Source organism: Amblyomma americanum, chromosome 2 (assembly GCF_052857255.1).
Source record: "Amblyomma americanum isolate KBUSLIRL-KWMA chromosome 2, ASM5285725v1, whole genome shotgun sequence".
In the NCBI taxonomy this organism is placed as follows: Eukaryota; Metazoa; Arthropoda; class Arachnida; order Ixodida; family Ixodidae; genus Amblyomma; species Amblyomma americanum.
The window spans coordinates 74,792,385-74,815,347 of record NC_135498.1 but is presented as its reverse complement, the minus strand read 5'-3'; the positions used below and the strand labels follow the sequence as shown (position 1 = coordinate 74,815,347).

Below are 22,963 nucleotides of genomic sequence, written 5' to 3'. Positions count from 1 at the left end.
TTGTCAACTTCAAGCCGCATCGCTCCTCGGTTGTGTTGTGGTTTTAATTTTGCGAAGTGCTTCGTTACTTGTCGCTTAAACCTCATCGGTTTGTAGGTGCGCCCTTATGTGTGCATCTTGCGTGCAGATGACACGCTGCAGTTCGCGTTGGTCACACTTGTGGAAGAGCCTTCCTGCTGGGCTGACCGTGAACGTGCGCTGTGTACACTGAACCAGTACAACTCTTCAACATTCTTTCATTTCGTGATATGTCTTCCGTATAGTTACTCGCTTCCCTACAGCGCCGCATTACGCTGTGCGCAATTGAGTAAAGCCGTATCTACGTACATTATTTCTACCGCGCCCAACGAAAAATGTCTTCCGAAAGGCACTCAAACACGAGCGCAGCCGTGCGCACTTCCTGGTTATGACTCCCGTGCTCTATACGAATCCAGATCTCTCTTGGAACTTGGAGATACGGCTAGCCAGCGGACAGAAAATTCTATTAGCATTTCGAAATCCTGAGGAAAGAGCTGGGCAGAGAGGAACTACTTCGCAGAAGCAGCAGCAGCAGCAGCAGCGGAGGTGGCGCTTTATAGAAACAATAAGGAAGAATAGTATAGACCTATATAGAGCAGTAATGCGGAGGCTAACGAAGAGGGTTCGACTTTAGAACAACGGAGCGAGCTATGGAAATGAAAATGGCAGGTGTAACGTTGAGAGACCGGAAGCGGGCAGAGTGGGTGAGGGAACAAACGATTGTTAATGACATCCTAGTCGAAATCAAGAGGAGGAAATGGGCTTGGGCAGGGCATGTAATCGAAGGCAAGATAACGGCTGGTCCTTACGGGTAACGGAGTGGATTCCAAGAGAAGGCAAGCGTAGCTGGGGGCGGCAGAAGGTTAGGTGGGCGGATGAGATTAGGAAGTTTGCAGGCATAGGGTGGATGCAGCCGGAAAAGAACAGGGTTAATTGCAGACATGGGAGAGGCCTCTGCCCTGCATTGGGCGTAGTCAGGCTGATGATGATGATGATGAATATAGCAGCCGCAAACACCTGATATGCAGCCAGCTGGTGGGTGAAGGAGCCGACGTTAAAAAAGAAAACGTTAGCACCAATGGGAATCGAACTGGAATCAAATTCACCAAACAAGACAACCAGTCGGGGCCATGAATCTAATGGGCCATTCACTTGGTTTTCTTGTTCCAGTTAAAACTGAAGCGAACTATTAAATATGTTTAAATTCATAATTCGCAAACTTCCCAAGTTTAAAGCTCAGTCGAACCCGCTGTTTGTTTTTCTCCTGTGAAGAGACTGACGGGTTAAGCGAGGAACACCTAAAAGGCGAGCAGAGGGGACTATATTTACAAATATGCAAACTCATTGCATGCTCACAGCTGCTCGCGGTGTGCGAGAGCAGAAAGTGTTGAGATGTGGTTGTCGGCGCTATAACGTTAGGAGGAAAATTTGAAACAGCTGTTCTTCTGGAACGTTTTCCGCTCTTCCAAAACAGAGGCAAGCAAAAATGCGCCGCTGGAATCGACTGAACAAGCCCAGCTGCGCGAAAGCAGCCGCGTGCCGCCCGCTGTTCCGATAAGCGGATGGATGGATGGAAAATAGGAGCGTCCCCTTTGAAACCGGGCGGTGGCAGTCGCCACCATGATCGGCTTTTTTCTTTATGTTTATTTAACTGTGTTACAAATTTCTCTTCAAATCTACCAGTTTCCATAAAAACGTTTTCAGTGCGACACTTCTAACCTTATGTCACCTTTCTGCTTCTGAGCCACCAATCTTCCAATCGTTTTTTTGCTTTCCATGACCATTGTTATCTCTAAAGCCTATAGGGCCTCAGGGAAAGTGACTATGTTTGCTTCGACATCCGGACGGATACCATCACATTCGAGTATGAGGTGTTCAATTATTTCTACAGATTTACCACACACATTGCATTTGTCATATTCGTTAAAATTCTTTATGTAGCTGCGCTTTCTAAGACACCCTGAGCTAGCTTCAGAAAGTGGGCACTGCTTCTTGAGTTATCATAGAACGATTACTTCCTGGTCTGCCTTTTCCAGTATCGATATAGTTCTGCACCATGCTTCTTTTCCATGCAATTAATCCAGTTTTTACCTGCCGTCGAATGCTCTCCTACCGCTAGCAGCGCCACCGCTGCATGAATTACCAAGCTGGTTCCCCGCCGAGAGAGAGACGGCAGACTTACACATATTCTAAGGACTATACTATCGGCCAGAACTATTTGAGTGTTGATACTCCGCTTGAGGCCGCTACTAGATCTTGTTAGCCGTTCCCTGTAAATAACTCCATGCGCAGAAGGCCCATTGCGGTAGGCTTATGCCGCGACATTATCTGTGCGCGCTTTCCGCCATGGCGAGCGGTGGAGGTGGCTGAGTACCTAAATTTATCCTTGCACACTGCTATCGCCTTATCTGGACGTGGGGACGAGATTAAACTTCCCGCACTCTTTCCGTGACCGGGGAGGTAACGCGAGGACACTTAGCAAAAGCAATTTCTCTGACTCTAGAGAAGCACTCATCGCACTAAATTTGCCGAGTCGCTAAACTTACCCTATCTTAGCAATAACGCTTCCTGCACTGTGGCGGAAATTCTTCAAGTGCCGACCAATCTTTTAAAAAATGACGTTTGGGCCCCGGCTTACGGAGGCCTTGCTCACCAGCTCTCTATGGCTTACTGAAACCACCAGATTAGCGGGCTTTGTTTACAAGCCACTCCCGTTTCCCTCGCAAAAAGTGGGATAAAACGTGAAGTTCGAGCAAACAGCAAGCATGAAAACTGCGGGTGCAAAAAGTCGTCTAGTGGCAGGCTACTCCACTTGTGTACGAAATATGAGTTCTTGACACTGATGTGCTCCCACCCATCATCGGTACGCGTCGCCCGTCAGAAACAGAAGAGGGAGCGAAAGGGCCACGAAGCCGCCGCACTACCGACGGCGGGACACGGCTAAGAATGAATGGGTATAGTACGGCATATTTGCCTTAACAGGTGTTCGTCATTGCCATCCTGGAAATACGCCTTTGGCCACGAGGCACTGCGGGACGCTGTGGGACATCGGGTGCCTCTCCGACTATAGCCTACGTCGTTAGGGGGTCTCGTCAAGGCGGCGGTGGTGCGTCCAACGACCCTATCCACTTTGCTTCGGGGGGCTCTCGCTTGTACTGGGGAGCCGCTTCCGCGTGTGCCGGCGTCCTGAAAAGGGACGCAGCTGGAGAAGAGCGGCGGCCTTACAGTCTCCTTTTCTTTTTTTTTAAATACAAATTCTGCTGGCTTCTACGCAGCACCAATTTGGAATCCCCAACTTGTACATTTATGTCACTTTTCTGCTTTAAAACCCACAATTCGAAAAGATCGTTTGGTTTATATGGGTTTAACGTCCCAAGGCGACTCAGGCTATGAGAGACGCCGTAGTGAAGGGATCCGGAATAATATCGACCACCTGGGGTTCTTCAACGTACACTGACATCGTACAGTACACGGGCCTCGAGAATTTCGCCTACATCGAAATTCAGCCGCCACGGCCGGGATCGAACCCGCGTCTTTCGGGTCAGCAGCCGAGCGCCATAACCACTCAGCCACCGCGGCGGCTACAATTGCAGAAGATTTTTTTACCAACAAATAAAGACAGCGGCGGAAAACAAGGGAACACAGGACGGAGAATAGACAAGGACGGCCGCCGCGGTGGCTCAGTAGTTACGGCGCTCGGCTGCTGACCCGAAAGACGCGGGTTCGATCCCGGCCGTGGCGGCTGAATTTCGATGTAGGCGAAATTCTCGAGGCCCGTGTACTGTACGATGTCAGTGTATGTTAAAGAACCACAGGTGGTCGATATTATTCCGGATCCCTTCACTACGGCGTCTCTCATAGTCGAGTCACCTTGGGACCTAAAACTCGATAAAACCGAACCAGTAGAGAAGGAAAAGCGCTGAATTTCAAACAACTTTTATTAACGAGTAAGAATTACATACATACTCTACAAGCCGGAGGTTGTCGTATGTGTATGCGCAAATATGCCAGCTCTTTGAGAGCTAGGTGATGGGAGCTGTGCTGACGCAGCCCTCCCGCAGTTTAAAAATCCGCTCAGATTCCACTATTTTTAACTATTACCATCATGCCCATTCGCAGCATTAAGCGAGGTGATGTTTTGCTGCCACTTATTACAAATACATTCACAGTACCTCCGTGACCTATAAAAACTAGGGCCTCAAGGACAGCAACTGTGGCTGCGTCCACGTATGGATGGCCAACCCCCATTCTATCCAAACACGCTCAAATACTTCCACAGACATGCCACGCACTGCACGTGTGACACTCTCTTTGTTTGTGGTTTATGGCGGTTTAACGTCCCAAAGCGACTCAGGCTATGAGGGACGGCGTAGTGGAGGGCTCCGGAAATTTCGACCACCTGGGGTTCTTAAACGTGCACTGACTTCGCGCAGTACACAGGCCTCTAGATTTTCGCCTTCATAAAAATTCCGCCGCAGTGGCCGGGATCGAACCCGCGTCTTCCGGGTCAGCAGCCGAGCGCCGTAACTACTGAGCCACCGCGGCGGGTCCCTCTTGGTTATATTTCTTTTGTTTTGTAGCTTCGCGCTCTAAGTAAATGATCTCGCTTCAAACAGCACCGCACTGCCTGTTCAGTTAACAAAGATCGAATCCTTCTGATTTGGCTATCCCACTTTCTCTGCACAAAGTCTGCCTTTTTTGACTGAATTAATGGAGTTCTAATTTTGTGCGTGCTTGATCCGGCGCTTCAAAGTCTCTACTTACACGTTCTGGTTTTCTGCATACTGAATGGCTTCTGGCCTTTCTCTGCCCCATCGAGCTGATGCTGTTTCTGTACAAGTACTCGAAAGCTATAAAATGCAAGAACACCTAATAAAATTTCACCTTTTGCCGGACCGGAATGGAGAAATTCGAGCTTATGCACACACGATGGATACAGCTGGATTACGTATAACAACTTGTTCTTGAGGGCTGATTTCGCTAATTTCACAACTGTTCTTCTGATTGCACAATAGTTATTTTTTTTTAGTTATAAGGCTTTTATTTAGTGGGTCAAGCAATTCTGATGATAGTTAACTTTTATGGCGGATGGGCATCTGCGGCCAAAGAGTGCCACGACGCAAGGTATTTTCGTTTGCTCAAGGTGGGATCAAAGACCCATTTCCCAAGAATTTCATTCTAAATAAGCCGAGCACCAGGCGAGGGGAAGCTTGTGCCCATTGTATCACCGGTGGGTACCCGGCGGCACTGGGGATCGAACACCTCACCTCCCGCATACGAGGCGCATGCCCAACCACTAGGCCGCCGCTGCGGTCCAGGGTCAAGCAATTCAGAAATAAAAGTTCAATGCTTGCTTTGTTATTTTAGAGGCATTGCCTACGATTTATTTTGTACGTCAGTTGTATTTCGTTCATATTTTCCAAATAAAAAGAAAGCGAAAGTGTCATCAATAAATACCGACAGTGAGATTTTCACAATCTGAATTTCTAATCACCCTAGTTGGCTCCCGTTCAGCCTTAAAGAAAAAACTGCCCGCCTTGTCACTGCCCTTATCTATGTACTTTCTTGGGGTGAGGAACATTACCATTGATTACTCCTTTAAAATCCTTGCCTATACAGGAGGATTTGATGATTGAATGAAAGAACTTTTATTTCCATAAAAAAAGGCACTTCCTTCACCGCCCCCGGCACGCAGGCCTGGGGTACGCCCGCGGAGTAGAGGCTTGCAGGCAGTCCTTGGCTTGTTGCGGCCTCTTCCGCCAGATGGATGGTGCGTTGCTGGATGGTAGGGAGCAGGGTCTCCCAGGCGTCTCCACATACTGTATTTTGTCCCACCCCTGCGGATTCTGGGCACGCCCACATTATGTAGTCGAGGGTCCCTCTCGCAACTCACTCGCAACTCACTCGCAACTCGCAACACACCGACTAATGCCCCAGCGATAATTTTTTTTTTGTGAGTGGGGGAGGGGGGGGGGGGGGGCGGAAAGCCACTTCTACCCCAGTTTTGTCGTCCAAAGTGTTCGATAAATGATAATCCAATAAACTTCCCTCTCCTAAACACCTCTTCTAAGAACGCATGGTAGAAAGAGGGACGGAGGAAGGGAGTGACGACAGAAAAAGTGAACAAGGGTTCAGAGGCGAGCCTTAGTGCGCTTAGCCTACGTTCCGACTAGAGTCCACTTTGTTTTGTGTTGTACACATCTAAGTGTAACCCATACATCTACTCATAGGTGGTTCAGAAATAGATTTTGGCGATTGGAATGAAAGCCAAATAATACGCTCTATGCAACGCCTGCAAATGTTCGCATTTTGTAAAAGAGCATACGCCACAGTAGGGCGAATACTTAGTCCTAGAAAAATTGATAGCAGCGTGGTCGTAGAAGAAGAAATCGCTGCGAAACAACTGGAAAGTACTAGCATTACACAACGGAAAGGAATTGGCGCTCCTTTTCTCCAGCCTTACCTTATTTCCTCGTTCGCTATTCCTGGACATATTGTGCTGCCGCTAAATCCATGCAAAACTTCATCGTACCCGCCTGTGCGAATAGAATAGATGCGTTCGCACTAACTCTTTCACCGACTTTGTCCTTCCAGAACCCAGAAATTGAAAAAGAACCAAGCGAACTTATTCGGTCACTTACCAAGCAGGTGCTCGCAAGAAAACGTGTACCTCTCAACCGCGGGAGAACGGCGATTGGTCAGTTGGAAGAAAGCCCCTTAATTCTCGCTTATGGTGCAAGAGCTGGCATCGAATAGGCGCCGCTATGCCACATAGTATGTGACATGACACAATGATGGCATACAGTACTTCCTGCTCGCCACTGTCGAAACTGAAAGTTTACTACATGCATAGTTTCGAAATTAACAACCATGTTCTCGTGGCTTGAATTTTCATACAGTTCACAAAAGTCCGCTGATGTCTGCGAGGGTTCATGCAAAGCGAGCCGTCGCAATCAGTTGCGAACCCATGGCTGAATCCATCCACCGAACTGCCGCTCAATCTCCCTGGCCACGGCGAGGCACAGCCGGTCGTTTCCCCTCTTCGCCACCACTTGAACAGCCAGAGGCAGCCCGTTCGCAGACTTCATAACGGGACATGCCGTCGCGGGCATCTTGAGGATGCTAAACAGCGCTGTCATTTCTGGCGATTCGTTGAAATAAATATCTTGACGGTGGTACGGAGCCGTTTTAGTTGCTGCCGGTAGGATGAGGACACCGTCCTCACCTAGCGTCTCTTCGAGGCGGTCGCGTACGACGTCGACTTCGGCGAGGAATGCTTCGGCTTCCTGCGTGTTCCTGAAGCGGTACGACGCCTTGGTGGTGGTGGCAATCACCATTGGTACTGTGTGCCGGGCGCCTTCTGTGAACGCAAGCAGGAGTTCGGTAAACACGTGCGCATCCTCGAGGTCGAAGAGTTTGGGCTCTTTCGCGACCGACACTTTGTACCACATGCTCAAGGCATCCGGAAGTTCTGGTACGTGCAAAGGGCGAACGTTTGAGCCAACTCTTTTCTTGAAGTGGTATGCAACCTGAAAAAAAAAAAAACGATTGTTTGCACGACATTATAGCAGCGGTTCTTCGATGTTAGGAATTCGACAGCATCTGGGATGGAAAACTATAAAGCATTCCAGCCACTTCGAACAGAAAAGCCTTCGCTAGAGGAGCTGCTGATCTTTTGGTTTTCCTCATTTGCAGTGCAATTCGCACCGTAGAAGACCTAAAAGAGAGCCGACGGATGCCCTGTAGCATCCGTAGAGAAATGCTCCTCATTACGATGACCACAATTCGTTCTCTTTTCGGCGCACCTGTGAAATTCCGTAATTATTCATTATGTGTTCCAGATAGCAGTGTCTGCGGCCTGCACTCATTTTCCCCTCCGCTTCTATTTTTTTATTTTATTGGGACAGAATCTACCACCACCACTAACACATGACAATAACGAAACGTATGGAGCCCGTACAGACTTTAGCAGCAGCTTATACAGAGAGAGTGGAATGTATGATAACGAAGTCGTGCACGTGATACGGAAGCTGGAAAAATGCGCAGATGTCAGTATTCTTTACGCATCGAATGAACTAAGATTAGGTTTATAGACTTTAATACTCCAAAGCGACTCAGGCTATGATGGACGTCGTAGTGGAGGGCTCCAGAAATTTCGACCACCTGGGATTATTTAACGTGCACTGACATCGCACAGTACACGGGCCTCTACAATTTCGCCTCCATAGAAATGCATCATCCCGCATCATCCGGAACAGCAGCCGAGCGCCATAAACACTAATATACCGCGGCAGCGCGCCCCCTCTGGAAGCAAAAAAAATTATTCATTACTTGTAGTTTTGAGAAACGGCACATAATGAGAGTATTAAGCTAAGTTTGGTAAAGTTAGGCATCACCGTGCTCTAAGCGCTAAGCTCAGGATGTTGCAACCGGTTTTGATGAATCGCAGTATCTACTGCGGGAAAGGAAGTATTCTTGAAGCTTAGAGACTTCAGCGACAAAAGATTATAATTTATGAAGCGTGTGCACTCCATATTTTCGTTTCTACAAGCACATTAAAACGTACTGTCGAAGCAAACATTTTAGACAGCTGGCATCCGCGACCATTTAGCTATGTGTGTGTTTGATCAACTTCATTAATGGTACTCGCCTTAATAACTGCCTGACGAGCCTCTGCGGTGACGTAGCTGCAGAAAACGCGTCCATCGGTTTCTGTGAAGAACACCTTGAGCCTTTCCAGTCTGACCTGCACAAACATCACGATAATGATAAGAGCTACAGCAGCCATCACGACTGAGTCGCAAGCCGTTTGCTGTAGAGAGCATCATATCCATCTCTTGAAAATTAAAAAGCGACTGTTACTAAGTTTATAGCTTATGGTGTGTGTGTGTGTGCGGGGGGGGGGGGGGGGGGTTAACGTCCCAAAGCGACTCAGGCTATAAGAGACGCCGTACTGAAGGGCTCCAGAAATTTCGACCACCGGTTCTTTAACGTGCACTGACATCGTACAGTACACGGGCCTCTAGAATTTCGCTTCCATCGATATTCGACCAACGTGGCCGGGATCGAACCCGCGTCTTTTGGGCCAGCAGCCGACTCCGTAACTACTCTGCCACCGCGGCGGCTGTTACTGTTACTAAGTTTAGCACAGCCCATAAAACTGGTGATATTAAAAAGCCCTCTGTTAGTGTGACCGCTCTATATAATTTTGAAATTCTTAATTGTTCTTTCTGTTGTGAAACTAGTGCCTTCCAACTCACAATAAAACTAATATTTCGGTGTACCGTGTCGCCTTTGTGGTGGCAAGCCGCCCGAAGCATCTTGACACGTACAATTGACGCGCGGAAAAACAAAGGAGTGAATAAACCGGCATGTGGGAACGGAAGCACTGTGCGCTCCAAGCGACCGTCAATAACTTTCCCAAGCATGCATGTTTTGTGCCCCGCACAGACCCGGATGGGGGCTACAGGGGCGATGAACTGAAATTCCAAATTCCAGTGTTGTGTGGCGCACTCCACCCTCATACTTTGTTAGGGATGTACACAAAAGGAAGCTTATTTTCTGGCAGTGCTAGGAAATGTTTTGACCTGGATACATACCTCTTCTTCCAGCCTGAGCTGATAGGCTTCACTTCCCGCAAGAACCTTCAGCACCAGAAGCAAATCCTCTGAATACCTGGTCATGGGGCCTACGCAGTTGTACTCTCTCATGTTTTCTCCGACGTCCGGGAGGAGGCCTGTGTTTGGCACCACTCCTGCGAGATTATTGGCAAAACAAATACGAACAACCCCTTTAGTCCTTACAGTCTGAGCTGCACAAACATTGCGATAATAGTAAGAGCTACAGCAGCTTCCACAATTGAGCCGCAAGCTATCCGCCGTAGACAGCATCTTCTACATCTCTTGAAAATCAAAAACGACTGTTACAAAGTCAAGAACAGCCCCAAAAAATTGTTGATATAAAAAAGCCCACCGTTAGCGTGAACGTTATTATAATTTTGCAATGTTTAGTTGCAAGAACTGCAGTCGTGGGCACCTCTGTCTAGAGTACGCCGACGGTGCCCTGCGGTGCGGAACAAGTCAGCGCCATCTAACGTTCGGTTCTGGGTTTGAGTTATGCGTCTCGTGCGCATGCGTTACAAAAACAGAGGAATGCCTGCTCATCGCTTCCTTGTCCAGCCCTCCCCCCCCCCCCCCCCTTGCGAGTTCGTTTCGTGCCGCCAGGGTTTCTCTGCCTTCGTTTGTGACCGTGGTCAGGGTGTCGCCATGCCACCGTGTTTCACGAGTGTAACGAGAAGGCCAGGCAAGCAAGCGGGAGTGATAGCGGATGACCGCGTGTTTCTGCATCCAAGTTCCTAGATCTGTACGGATGCAAAATGCTGTGTTCTTTGTAGCTGATAACTCGGCGCAAAGACACGACATGAAACAATAGGCCAGCAACGCATGGTGCGTGGTAGCAACGCGCTAACTTTATACTGTACACAAGACGAAAACAGACACCGAGGAACCGACTAGTCCAGATACTCGCACTCTTAGCCGTGTTTGAAACGCGCGATCACCCGTGTCACTTGCACTTGCTTGCCTAGCCGCTTTGTGATATGCGCGAAACGCGTTAGCTTTCCGGCCGCTGTTACATATCATTCAGCGCGGCCCTGGCAGCGTGAAGCACAAGCACTGAGCGGCCGAGAACCCAAGAGCAGGCGCCGCTTTATTTTGGCCACGCATGCACACGCGCACGGGACGCAAACCTCAAACCCAGAGCCCAACGAAAGATGGCGCTGACTTGCTCCGCAGAGCACCGTCGGAGTGCTCTAGACAGGGCTGCTCACCCCTGTACTCTTGAACTTGACGGCGGCTGCAGTTATGTCGAGAACACCGATCTCTTAACGAAGGACATGTTTCGCAGCCGTCTGCTGCGCCCACAACTCAGCCCTTTCGACCGGAGGGCATGATTATGGAAACTTCTTTGTTCTTTTATTAGTCTCGATGCTTTGTAGTGAGCGATACTCTGTAAAGAAAAAATCGCCAGCTAGACGTATAAGTTAGCCAAAATATTTCCATATGCCAAAACTTCGAAGGGGTGAATACCACAAAGCAGTACAATGAGTGGGTCAGAAGAATGCTTCCTCTTCACGATTGGGACTTTGAGATGCCAGGACAAGCTGTGTCTCCTGACTCACCAGATGTTGGCTTGTGGCCGAAGACCCCGCAGTAGGCGGCCGGTATGCGCACGCCTCCGACCATGTCTGTGCCTAGTCCTATCAGGGAGCCCGCTGAAGCCAGCAGACTGCCTTCGCCACCTGCATTATCAAGCAAGAGGTACATACATGTTCTTGTCTTTATAACTTTTCTATAACCATGAATTGGTGGAAACCATTCAAGTTTGTTCGCCATTAGGACACCGCAGCACTCTTACAAACTGTTTCCGGCGGCTTTATATTACTGCTCTATCGGAGTGCAAAATTTAAAGTAACTTTTGACGCAAAGAAAGGAATGAAGCAAAACAGTGTAACAAGATATGCGCTTTGCTGAAAAAACAAAGTTCGTAAATCTAGAACACACTTCATGTAATTCGTGTGTAGAATTTCTTAAACTGTATTGAGACTTCAAGCAGATTTGTATACGACAGTCACAATTGTGCTTTGCTTCTGGCGGCATGCGCGGACGTTTCTTCCAATCCTGGCCTTCACTCACGATCCATCTTGCCTACAACACACGATATGTTCCTATACATGGATGCTGCTAGCGCTTGTGTAGGTAAATCCTTAAAGCAGATATCCTGAAAGTGAAGTCCACTGCGACTTCAAGCCTGTGATTACAAAGAATGTGGTTATCTTGTTATGCATATTACGAGGCGTTGTTGAAGGTACAGCGGTATGGGTGTGCAGCCAGCATCAGGGAACGTCGAAATACGCGCCACTCAACTCACCGCTGCTTCCACCGGGACCTCGGCGCGTGTCGTGCGGGTTTACAGTTGTTCCATACAACAGGTTGTGGGTATCGCCCCAAATGCACAGCTCGGGTACGTTGGTGACCAGCAACGGAATAGCGCCTGCCGCGCGCATCAAGGCCACGGCGGGGGAGTCGTCCGTGGAGCGGTTCCCCTCGTACATCAAGGAACCAGCGTCCTGCAGCATGTCTGGAGGCAGAGGATCTTTCTTTACGCTCTCTATTGTGCAGGTGAAGATTTTAATCACGATGCATTTTTCAAGGAATGCTGTCAATATTGTCAAAAAATTGCTGATGAGAAAACTAAAGACGCAATATTTGTCTTACTCTACGTGGGCCACGCCGTGAGGGTTGGGGCGAAAAGAGGGTGAAAGAGCAAAATGGGAGCTGCAGTAGACGATTCCGAATTAATTTCGACTATCCATGGTGGCAAAGCCCTTGTGACAAGATATATATATATATATTTTTAATTTTCGTCCAGATATTCTAGTACCTTCAGGATAAGTAGAAGGTTAAGATCGACGAGGTTCCAAAATGAAAAAAAAAAAAAAACTGGTAACTTCCGTGCGTATCCCAACCGCATCTGAAGAAAGTGACAAGAGAGAAGAAAAAGACAAGCAGAATATGAGAATTATTCTGCAGTCTTGATGTGAAAGGGTGGTTTCAATTGAATAAACATTATGGGCTGTCTGGTCGGGCGGAAGGCACCAAACACATGGAAACAGGAGATGTGCCCAAGTACGCCGAGTCAGTTACCGCCAGCGCTTAGTGAAGTTTTGGAGGGGGTCCCTGGTTCAGTCGAGTCAAATCATCGCAGGAACGTTCATTCGTCTTGGTCCATCTTTATGACGAATAAGATGCTCACGACATAAAAAAAAAGAACGAAAGATGCGCTGCTGAATTGTACAGATGTGGACCATATTTTAAGCGAACGAAGCAAGCGTGAGTGCTAACACTGTATGTGGAGATTTCATGTTCCCCACAGCTGCCTAAAGCCTGCGTAACTGCGTATACGGTTAAATGTTGAATGCTCCGTCCAGAAGCCAAACAGTTCGTTTCGTTGCTTAACGTCGAGTTGTTTTCATCGTGTTAGCAATTACCTTAGTATACCATTGTTCTAGCTAAAAGTAAAGCTTTTTAAATAGTTTTCCTCCTCCGTGAAACTAAGGGAAGGCTTTGAGAGTCGGGTGGCCTTCTATGCAGTAGTTTTCGCTCTTCATAGCCAAGAAGAAAGCACTACTAGTGTAAGTGTTTAAATATTGCCTCGAGGAATAAAGTGTCATTGCTAAATCATTCACCATTGCAAGGTACTTGAACGCCTCTCTTTCTGCACACCACAGAGAGTAGTCATTCTGTCTGACTTAAAGTCTGCACAACTGCGCCCGCGAAGAGAGACACCCGATGATAAATTTATACGCCGTGTTCTCACCCGGCTGAGGAAGCTACATTTGAAAAGATTTCAAGTTTGCTTCCAGTGGCTACCATCTCACGCTGGAATCGCTGATAACACGGCGGCAGACCTTGCTCAACAAGACCGGTCTAATCCATCTTTAGTGGCTTTCTGAAAGATAGGTTTTATGGTTTATGGGGGTTTAACATCCCAAAGCGAGCCAGGCTATGAGGGACGCCGTAGTGAAGGTCTCCGGAAATTTCGACCAGCTGGGGTTCTTTAACGTGCACTGACATCGCACAGCACACGGGCCTCAAGAATTTCGCCTCCATCGAAATTCGACCGCCACGGCCGGGATCGAATCCGCGTCTTTCGGGTCAGTAGCCGAGCGCCAAAACAAGTGAGCCACCCCGGCGGCTATCTCAAAGGTAGAGAGAGAACTTTGCTAGGCAGCTAGTGGTGCAACACTTCTGAACTTCGGCCACATTTGCACCTCCATTGCGCAACGCGAGGCTTGTCGCGCGACAGAGGCACTCTTTCATCGAGTGCGCACGGATTCTTCCTATACTCTGTATCGGCTGCACAAGATTCACCTCACCCATATGTGCACACTGATGTTGTGGGTGATGGGAACCTTTCGTCTCAGTGTGCCCGCGTTTTTGGGCCGAGCGAGAGACTCCTGGGAAGCATGACGAGAAAACGTTCCCATGGACGACGTCTCACGCATCGTGTACCCTGAGGACGCCCGAACTGAGAGATTATTAGTATAGCCATCCCTGCTGAAGTTTTTGGAGGACACTGACTTGATGGGCCATGGGAAGGGACTCGAGTCTAAATTCAGTGACTCGGGCGGAGCAATTGCCGGCAGGTCTCTGTAAGGCTAATCCCGCTTGTGTAGACAATGTGTCCCAGCCAGTGACAATGCTAGTTAATTAGAATATACTATTTCTCTGTTTTTAATCATTGATTTCCGAAGTAGCGTCAGTTCAGAAGTACAGATCGTCTTGAAAAAAAGGTAGGCTAAATGTTTGCACCAACGTTGGGGGTGGTGGCGTCATTACACAAGCGGGATTAGCCTTACAGAGACCTGCCGACAATTGCTCCGCCTGAGTCACTGAATTAAGACTTGAGTCCCTTCCCATGACCCATCAAGTCAGTGTCCTCCAAAAACTTCAGCAGGGATGGCTATACTAAACGTCGCTCAGTTCGGGCGTGAGACGTCGTCCATGGGAACGTTTTCTCGTCATGCTTTCCAGGAGCATCTCGCTCGGCCCAAAAACGCGGGCACACTGAAACGAAAGGTTCCCATCACCCACAACATCAATGTTCACATATGGGTGAGGTGAATCTTGTGCAGCCAATACGGAGTATAGGAAGAATCCATGCGCACTCGATAAAAGAGTGCCCCTGTCGCGCGACAAGCCTCGCGTAGCGCAATGGAAGTGCAAAGGTTGCCGAAGTTCAGAAACGTGTTGCACCACAAGCTGCCTAGAAAAGTTCTCTAGCTTTGAGACAGCCGCCGGGTTGGCTCAGTGGTTTCGGCGGAGCAATTGCCGGCAGGTCGCTATAAGGCTAATCCCGCTTGTGTAATGACGCCACCACCCCCAACGTTGGTGCAAACATTTAACCCACTTTTTTTTAAGACGATCTGTACTTCTGAACTGACCCTACTTCTGAAATCAACGATTAAAAACGGAGAAAAAGTATATTCTAATTAACTAGCTTTGAAGAATGAAAACAAGTTTCGTTACACTTACCTGGGACACATTGTCTATCTCGCGGGCAACATTGTCACTTAACCGTTCAAAGAATTTTCAAGTCCATGAAACCGACTGTCCCATGTGCTAGTGTTACGTTAGTATATTTCTGTGCTTCCAGTACACTCGTTATAACGTATCATTATACAGACTGTCAAGATTTTGTGCTGTCATTTAATCTTTTTTTTTCAATTTCGCGCTGCTTTTGAGGCTTCAAATTAAGTTCATTCTGAAATGCTTATCGATTTGAGGTACATACAACTCGTAATTGATTCCGACTTCGGCGAGTAAAAGGTAAATCAGAAATAACATTCCGTCCGCAGCTTTACAGAAACAAATTCGCACCTTGGACGGCGATGCCATCTTTGACACTAAACGGTACACCCAGCAGTGGTTTCTCTTGGCTTAGCTGTTTCACGCTCTTGGTGCAGGAGACCACAAGCAGGTCGGCTGCTTCGGCATCCCGAAGCGCATCGTTGAAACAGTGATCAATGACAGCGTTGATGATGGGCTCCACCTCCAGGATGCGTTGGATGTACGCCAAAACCAAATCGACGCTTTTTATCTGCAATAATAAGAATGAAAGAAAGGCGCCGAGAAGGCTTTGAGTAAGTTCAGTAGAGCCCTCTACCTTTGGCACCCCCCGAAACGTGTGAACAGCTTGTAAGAACGTGCAAAGAAGGAAAGAGGGGAAAGAAATGGAGGAAGTAAAACAAGGAAATAAAATAGGAGAAATAACACAAAGAGAACGAACAACAACGGACGAAATCTGACTGGAGGCAGGTACCCGTAAATACCAAATTTATCTCAGCTTCCGCTCGGTAACCAGTCACTGCTATTCGTTTTAGCGGATCAAGCATCCATGCTCGATCATGCTTCCGCGCTTTCCTGTGAATGGTATTTCTGACTGACCTGATATTTTTTTGTGACGAATGCGCATTCTGTAAACGTTTGTGCACCATTACATCAACAAAAGCTCTTAGATTCGTCGCGTTTTGTAACGCTAGCTATATTATGGTAGTATTTCGAGCCTTCAGCGTGGCGGCGGAACGTGACCGTGGGGGCGCCGCCACGGTCGCGCCGCCACGGTCACGTCGTTAGTCACGTGGTGCGGAGCAGCTGCCAGCGGCGCGGCGTCGTAGCTGGCCACGTGGCTCGTCAGGTGATCAGTCACGTGACCAGCCACGTGGTTGGTCGGGTGGTGCTTAGCAGCTGCTGCTGCCTGCGGCGCGGCGCGCCAGCGGAACCGAGCTGCAATAGCTGTGGGCATGCGCCCTGTCAAGAAGGGCAAAAGGACCAATGCCCAGCGAAACGAAGCGGCTAAAGACCGACTTTGCAATTCGACTGAGCAAGTTCCACTCGGCCAGCTGTAGCTATCACGTCACTCCAGGTTTAACTAAAGCTAAACCACCACCAATTTTTTTTTTCTGCGGCGAACATCTATCTGACAGCAACGGTTCCTACCCGCGCCTTCGCTGGACATCACGGAACGAGGGTAATTTTTATATGATTTGGGATGACACCACAAGGCATCGTGAAGTGGCGCCCGCATGCAGTGCAGCATCGCCCTAGCACTGCACGGTTCGCAACATGGAGGGGGAGTGAGAGCCTTGACGCCGACTCTACAGGTGTGGACATAACTGCATTCAGTGCAACATAGCTGGGCGCCATGGAAACTGAAATGCGCAATGTCCAAATACAGACATGCCTTAAGAGGCGAAGGCGCAGAAGTGTTTCGGAGGAGGCTTGGGGAATGGTACCGGATCAGCGACGCTGATCGAGTCTCCCGATGGCCAGACGGGATGGTATGCTGGCTGGCCGAAAGAAAGGCGAGAGTCTGTTGGGGGGGGGGGGGGGGGGGGCTGCGCACAAGTCACACCAAAAGCTCTTTTTTGACACCCTGCATGATTAGGTTGTTTTATGGGGTTTAATGTCTCAAAGCGACCCAGGCTATGATGGACGCCGTAGTGAAGGGCTCTGGAAATTTCGACACCTAGGATCTATTAACGCGCACTGAAATCGCACAGTACATGGGCCTCTAGAATTTCGCCTGCATCGAAATGCGACCGCCGCGGTGGAGATCGAATCCGCGTCGTTCAGCTCAGCAGCCGATCGAGCGCCATAACCACTGATCCAACGCGGTGCCGACACCCCGCATGAGATGGCAAAGCCTCTTGTCTCCCGCCATGCTCAGGTCTGCGCCGTTAAAGTGGTCATGTGCTCGAAGTACACCCTCCAAGTTTTTAAGATACACACGAAAGTGGGCCACTTAGAATATATATAAGCACCGTATCACGGAGCACCACAGCGAAAGGTGCGAGAGTACGCGCGTGCAGGCTACGAGTTACATTCCGATGCAAGGGTCCTATTAAAGGCGGTTCCGTGAAACTGCCCCGACCCCCATTTCTTTAGAGCACGTTACCGTCGTCGTCATCTTGTTTTTCATGAACACTGCCATCAAGTTATAAATTCACATGGCAGCCCGGCAAAAATGACAACTCATCACATTTTACAACCTTTGTCCGTAAACTTCCGAGACTGAGTCCATTTTTAAAAAAAATGCGTTTAGCATTGAAATCATTCGTGCAGCAACCTTTCGAAATAGTCTCCCTTGCAGTATATACACAGCTTGCAACACTTCTTGAGGTCTTGGAAACAGTTGAGAAACGCTTCTTTTGGCAGGGCTGTCAGCTCCTTTGTCCTTTGTCATGGCGTCTTGAATGGCCTCCACGCTCCCCATTCAGCGACCTTTTAGGGCTCTCTTTACATGAGGAAACAGGAAAGAATCGCATGGGGAGAGGTCAGGCGAGTATGGTGGATGGGGAAGTACAGTAATGTTGTGCTTGGCGAGAAATTTTGTCACGCTGAGAGCTGAGAGTTTGAGCACGCGGATATAAAACACCTGATTCACCGTCTAGCCTAGTGGGACGAACTCGTGGTATGACACCTCTGGCATCGAAAAAAAAACTATCAGCATCGTCTTTGTTTTGGCCTTTTGTCGCCACACCTTTCGCGACGCCAGAGAGCTTGTGGACCGCCGTTCGGTGCTCTGCCTCTTTTTTTCAAGATCGTATTGAAAACACCATGTTCGTCTTGAGCAATGATGCTGTCGACGAATGCAGCATCCTTCTCTGCCTCGGAGAGCAAATCAGCGCTCACTGATGCCCGCCTATCCTTCTGGCCCTGTGTGAGTGAGTGTGGCACAAGTCTGGCATTCAGCTTTCGTTTCCTTTAGTTCTCACGCAAAATTTGGTGGCTTGTCTTATGTCGAGAACATCTGGTAGCATGCGGACTGTAATCGTGCGGTCTTGCTGTACGATTTCCCTGATCCAAGCCACGTTATTTTCATTCCGTAAGGTTAAGGACGCCCTTGCCTTGTGTCGTCTTCCACCGACTTTTTCACTTAAACGAACCTCTTGTGCCACTCGAAAACTCGCGCCCGCGATAAGGTCGCGTTGCCGTAAGCGTCACGAAGGAGCTCATACGTCTGTGTGGCTCTCTTGCCAAGCTTCACACAGAACGTTATGTTTGCACGCTGTTCGAAGTCGACGTCCATTTCTCCAAATTCACTCAGAGCTCAAGCCACCTAGCCATGACTTATGAAATTTTACTCTTCTCTTGATTTTAGCCACCAATCAGATAACCTTCGCTTGGTTACTTCTACCCGCTTAAAATCTACTTTCCCTTCACTGTCCATAAACCCCATTGCCTTGGATAAATCAGCCCCGCTGCTTTCCACTGTAGGGTGAAGCCCTTTACAGAAAAGTATCGAGTATTAAAACAAAATTTCCAATACTATTTTTCTACATGTAGTACCATCTAGCGGCTGCCACAGCAATTACCTAAATATCTCAGGTTAGACCTAAAAGATGTCGCTGCACATACGCACCAACATTTGTTTTGGGGAATCATTTCTAGAGAAGAATAAATGAGTGCCGAAACTTTAAGGACAAATATTGTATCTCTTCATACTTCGCATTGTGCTAGAGGAAGGAAGGCTGTTCCATACTGCCTTGTGGCCTTGTCAGCGGCGTGCACATAGCAGACCAGAAAGCGATAACGCAGTCAAAAGCAGTGAGGTAAGTAGGTTATCCGGAACAGCCTAGCAGAGGACATGCATCGACCTATTCCTTGCGTGCATGCGCGTAATGCTGTGCTCAGTAAAGCGGAACTTGTCGACTCGGCGGTGGACTCTCGTGTAAAAAAAAATGAAAACGTACAGGCGCACCAAAAGTAAAACTGAGCATGCGAGCGATGGCCAAACTAGCCAAAACTGCATGCCGTCGCGCCCTATCAGCAGATGCACAGCAAAGAGCGAGGGTGCGTCGGGAAATCCTGCTGAGCCATTTTGATTATCTGATGCTCGCCTTATTACCGGAACTAGCGAAGCCGCTGTGCTACCATCACTGCTCGTCAGGGACGTTTTCAGTGCTTCATGGAAGCGTTTATTGCTTCGGCGGCGGGCGCTTTCTGCTTCGCCAGTAACGGCACCATTTCCAGCCAGCGTAACCGTCCTGGTTCGCGTTGCACTTGGCGGCGAGTTTGCTGCGCTATGGAGTACAAAATATAGTGCATCGGTTTCGCAAATGCGGTCAGAATGTGTCTTGGCTCAAGAGAACGCAAGAAAAAAAAAGTATAGCATCCATGTATTGGCTGCGATGTATTGATGGTACAAATAGATACTCAACGCCATACCAAGTAAGGTAACTGAAGACCACTTGGTTTAATACAAAGTGGCTTCCTTGAACTAGAGAACACAGTCAAACGAATTTTAATAGAAAAAAGCTCGTCTCTACTTGAGTCTTCCTCGATCGGTTCTGTTTTGAGCATCTATATCATAACGACCACGCAGCCAACGCATGCTATTTTTTCATGCGTTTCCTTGAGCCAAGCAAAATTTTGACCTCACTTGCCAAACTGATGCACGTGCGTTTATATTCCACAGCGCCATAAACTCGCCGCCAAGGGAAGCGCGAACCACGGCGGTTACGCAGAGTGAAAATGCATGTAGCATGAAGCAATGCATGAAACATTGAAAGCGCCCCTGGGGAGCAGTGATTGTAGCAGCGCGGCTTCTCTCGTGCCGGAAACAAGGCGAGCATCAGCTCATCGAGATGTGTCAGCGGGATGGGCCCACTCCCCCTGGCTCCCTGCTTCGCATCTGCTGATAGAGCGCGATGGCATGCAGTTTCGGCCAGTGTTGCGACCGCTCGCATGCACCGTTTTACTTTTGGTGCACCTGTACTTTGTCTTCCTGAGGCTGGTTGCGCGAGTGTGGAGCAGCAGTTCGCTTCCGGTGATCGGCTTTGGGAAAAAAAAGGCCAGCAGGTTCCGGAAGAAGGCCTCTCAGGATGGAAACGAAGCCTCATAGTTTTTCGAGCTATCTCAGGGCTTGTTCTTCAAGTGCAAAACAGACGTTGTGCAGCTTATGGTGCAGCCTTAGCAGCGGAAGGCACGCTCGAAGGGCCCGAGTCAACCTTCGGCGTCCTCCAACACGTAGGCATAAAAAGACAGGGGTGTTCGTGGGTGATGGTATAGGATTTGGGCAATGAGCCTGCTCATAGGTGCCATGGCAGCTGGTTCCGCTTACGTTCGAGGCTACGTGGCCCTTGATAGGCGGAAGGGATCCGGATTCTGGGAACGCTCCACGAAAGCGGCAGCCGCGGTACTGGTGGACCGCGGGGCGACACCAGCACGTGCTGGCCAGTAGCCTACGTGTGTCCGGAAATGCACTTGACTCCTCCAGCAAATTTGAAACGGATATTGCACAGCAGGCAGTCGGGGACCGAAGAACTTCCACAGCCGGCCCAGCGAGCACGAGTTGTTGCCTCTGAAGCAATGGCGCATGTCCACGGGGGTGGATTGGCCAGAGTCAGGTGCCCGTTCAATCAGGTGAGAAATCCTTCCAGACTTACTTCAATGGTTGAGTGGGAAGGCGAATCATTTCTGCTTCTTCGTATCCTAAGCCCATATATATGCCCTTATGTGCAGAATTCTTCATTCCCTACATTCACATATCTCTGGAAGCTCCTATACCAGCCCTGGCGCAGTGACAGCGTTTCTCCACTGCTCTGCCGTGGCAGGTGCTGTCAGTAGTGGGGATTGCGAGAATCGGGTTGCTCTTCCCGAGAAACCTCTCGCAGCCAGTCAATAATTTACAGCGTTAAGTTACTTACGGCTTTACAAGGTCAGGAGACTTAGGTGGCCAACCTGTCAAATATATGTCCGACCTAAGTTGCTCATCTGGAGTTTTTCTGGTGGATTTTTCGCTCACGGCCAACCGCGACGCCAGAGTTTGTGCGACACACGCCCCTTGACGCTTTCGCATTAAAATGTCGTAGCCAAGAACTACCCCCAATGAGCGGGTGATCACTGAGAATGCTGGTGGGGTGGAAAAAAGGGAAACACGCACTGAAATGTGGCCTGCCGCAAAGGCTCAGTGGTTAAAACGCTCGTATACTGAGCCGGAGTATCCGGGTTCGAAGTCGACCGCGGCGGCCGTGTTTCGATGGAGGCGAAACGCAAAAAGCGCCCGTGTGCTGTGTAATCAGGTGCACGTTAAAGATTCTCAGGTGGTCGAAAATACCGGAGACCTTCATTGCGGCACCTCTTTCTTCCTTCACTCTCTCCTTTATTCCTTCTCTTACGGTGCGGTTCGGGCATCCACTGATATTTGTGAGACAGTTGCTGCGTCATTTCCTTCCTTCAAAACCAATTTTCAGTTTACTGAAATATCTGCCTTGTACGGTCAAAAGAGCAAGGTGGTCCCTCCATATTGAGCCATGTGTCTGTTCTACTTCTTTGACGCCAAATACAAATATGACCTCAACCATAGGGTCAAAGAGGGTCCATTTTTATAAGTGCTAGCTAACTTCCCTGGACATAGATGCAACCTGAAGATGGGCGAGCAGTGAAGGCATAAGTTAGGGTTACGTTATGATATTGCAGGTGCATGCCAGTGTTAATTGAAAATTGGTTTTTGGGGAAAGGAAAATGGCGCAGTATCTGTCTCACATATCGGCGGACACCAGAACCGCGCCGTAAAGGAATGTATACAGGAGGGAGTGGAATAATGGAAGAGTTACCGTAGTGGGGGGCTCCGGAATAATTTCGACCACCTGGGGTCCTTTACGTGCGCTGACATCGCACAGCACACGGGCATCTTGGCGTTTCGCCTCCATTGAAACGCGGCCAGTGTTATTTCAGCTCCCGAATCTACATATGCAAGGAAAATCAAACGCATAAACCGCAGTGATATCTGCTAACAACAAACAAATAGAAAGCACAGCCTCACCTTGCCATGCCTGATAGCAGCAGCAAGCGATGTCGCCGAGCACATCAGAATCTCGTCAGTCACCGGCGGTAGCCGCTGTGGTTTCTGAAAGAAATACATGAGGTAGACCAGGAGCCTCATGGCGTGGCAACACAAGTAAATGCAGACATTCGCAAGCACAGTCTTAAAGCTTTCCAGGAGAGAATGCATCGTTAAAAGAATCGTTTTCGTTTCGGGAGACTCCGCTCGTTTTCGACTGCTGCAGGAAGCAAGCGTGTGCTGCAGTGAAGCCTTAACGGCGGCGTGTACTGCTGCACTTCTAGATTTCGCCAGGGCATCACATTTTCAGGAAGTGACAAGGGCGTTAACGGTTTCGCTGTCGCATCTTGGTTTGCCCGATAATTCGGCGCCGCCCCACGAAAGCCCGCCCCCAGGTTATCGAGAAGCAGTGGCAACAACGAGATTGTCGAGGCCCGCAGCTAAATTGAACTCTATCGCTTCAAGCCCTCCAGGTTTTACTGATAAAGCCGCGGCCGATGGCTTTGTTTTCCAGGCACTATCGCTTTCCTTAGGTTGT

General features: G+C 49.0%; 2 protein-coding genes across 2 annotated transcripts; both read right to left on the bottom strand.

Moving 5' to 3' along the window:
• Positions 1–6,074: 6,074 nt before the first annotated feature.
• Positions 6,075–7,549, bottom strand: LOC144118693 (fatty-acid amide hydrolase 2-like). Its single transcript, XM_077651544.1, has one exon. It carries the CDS (start codon positions 7,467–7,469, stop codon positions 6,972–6,974), a length of 498 nt encoding a protein of 165 aa, XP_077507670.1. The 5' UTR covers positions 7,470–7,549; the 3' UTR covers positions 6,075–6,971.
• A 1,080-nt stretch (positions 7,550–8,629) lies between these two features.
• On the bottom strand, positions 8,630–22,671 carry LOC144119794 (fatty-acid amide hydrolase 2-A-like). The gene is made up of 6 exons (XM_077652334.1): positions 22,408–22,671; positions 15,459–15,678; positions 11,947–12,156; positions 11,198–11,317; positions 9,618–9,772; positions 8,630–8,764 (listed from the first exon to the last, which is right to left on the bottom strand). Exons 1-6 carry the CDS (start codon positions 22,594–22,596, stop codon positions 8,630–8,632), a joined length of 1,029 nt encoding a protein of 342 aa, XP_077508460.1. The 5' UTR covers positions 22,597–22,671.
• Positions 22,672–22,963: the final 292 nt, after the last annotated feature.

What these genes read in the sequence shown, in the direction of transcription:
- LOC144119794 (XM_077652334.1), bottom strand. Translation starts at nt 22,596, where the DNA reads ATGCATTCTCTCCTGGAAAGCTTTAAGACTGTGCTTGCGAATGTCTGC. An exon ending in CTGCTATCAGGCATGGCAAG is followed by an intron (nt 15,679 to 22,407) that starts GTGAGGCTGTGC and finishes TTATTATTGCAG; the next exon opens with ATAAAAAGCGTCGATTTGGT. An exon ending in AGCTCAGGCTGGAAGAAGAG is followed by an intron (nt 8,765 to 9,617) that starts GTATGTATCCAG and finishes ATGTTTGTGCAG; the next exon opens with GTCAGACTGGAAAGGCTCAA.
- LOC144118693 (XM_077651544.1), bottom strand. Translation starts at nt 7,469, where the DNA reads ATGTGGTACAAAGTGTCGGTCGCGAAAGAGCCCAAACTCTTCGACCTC.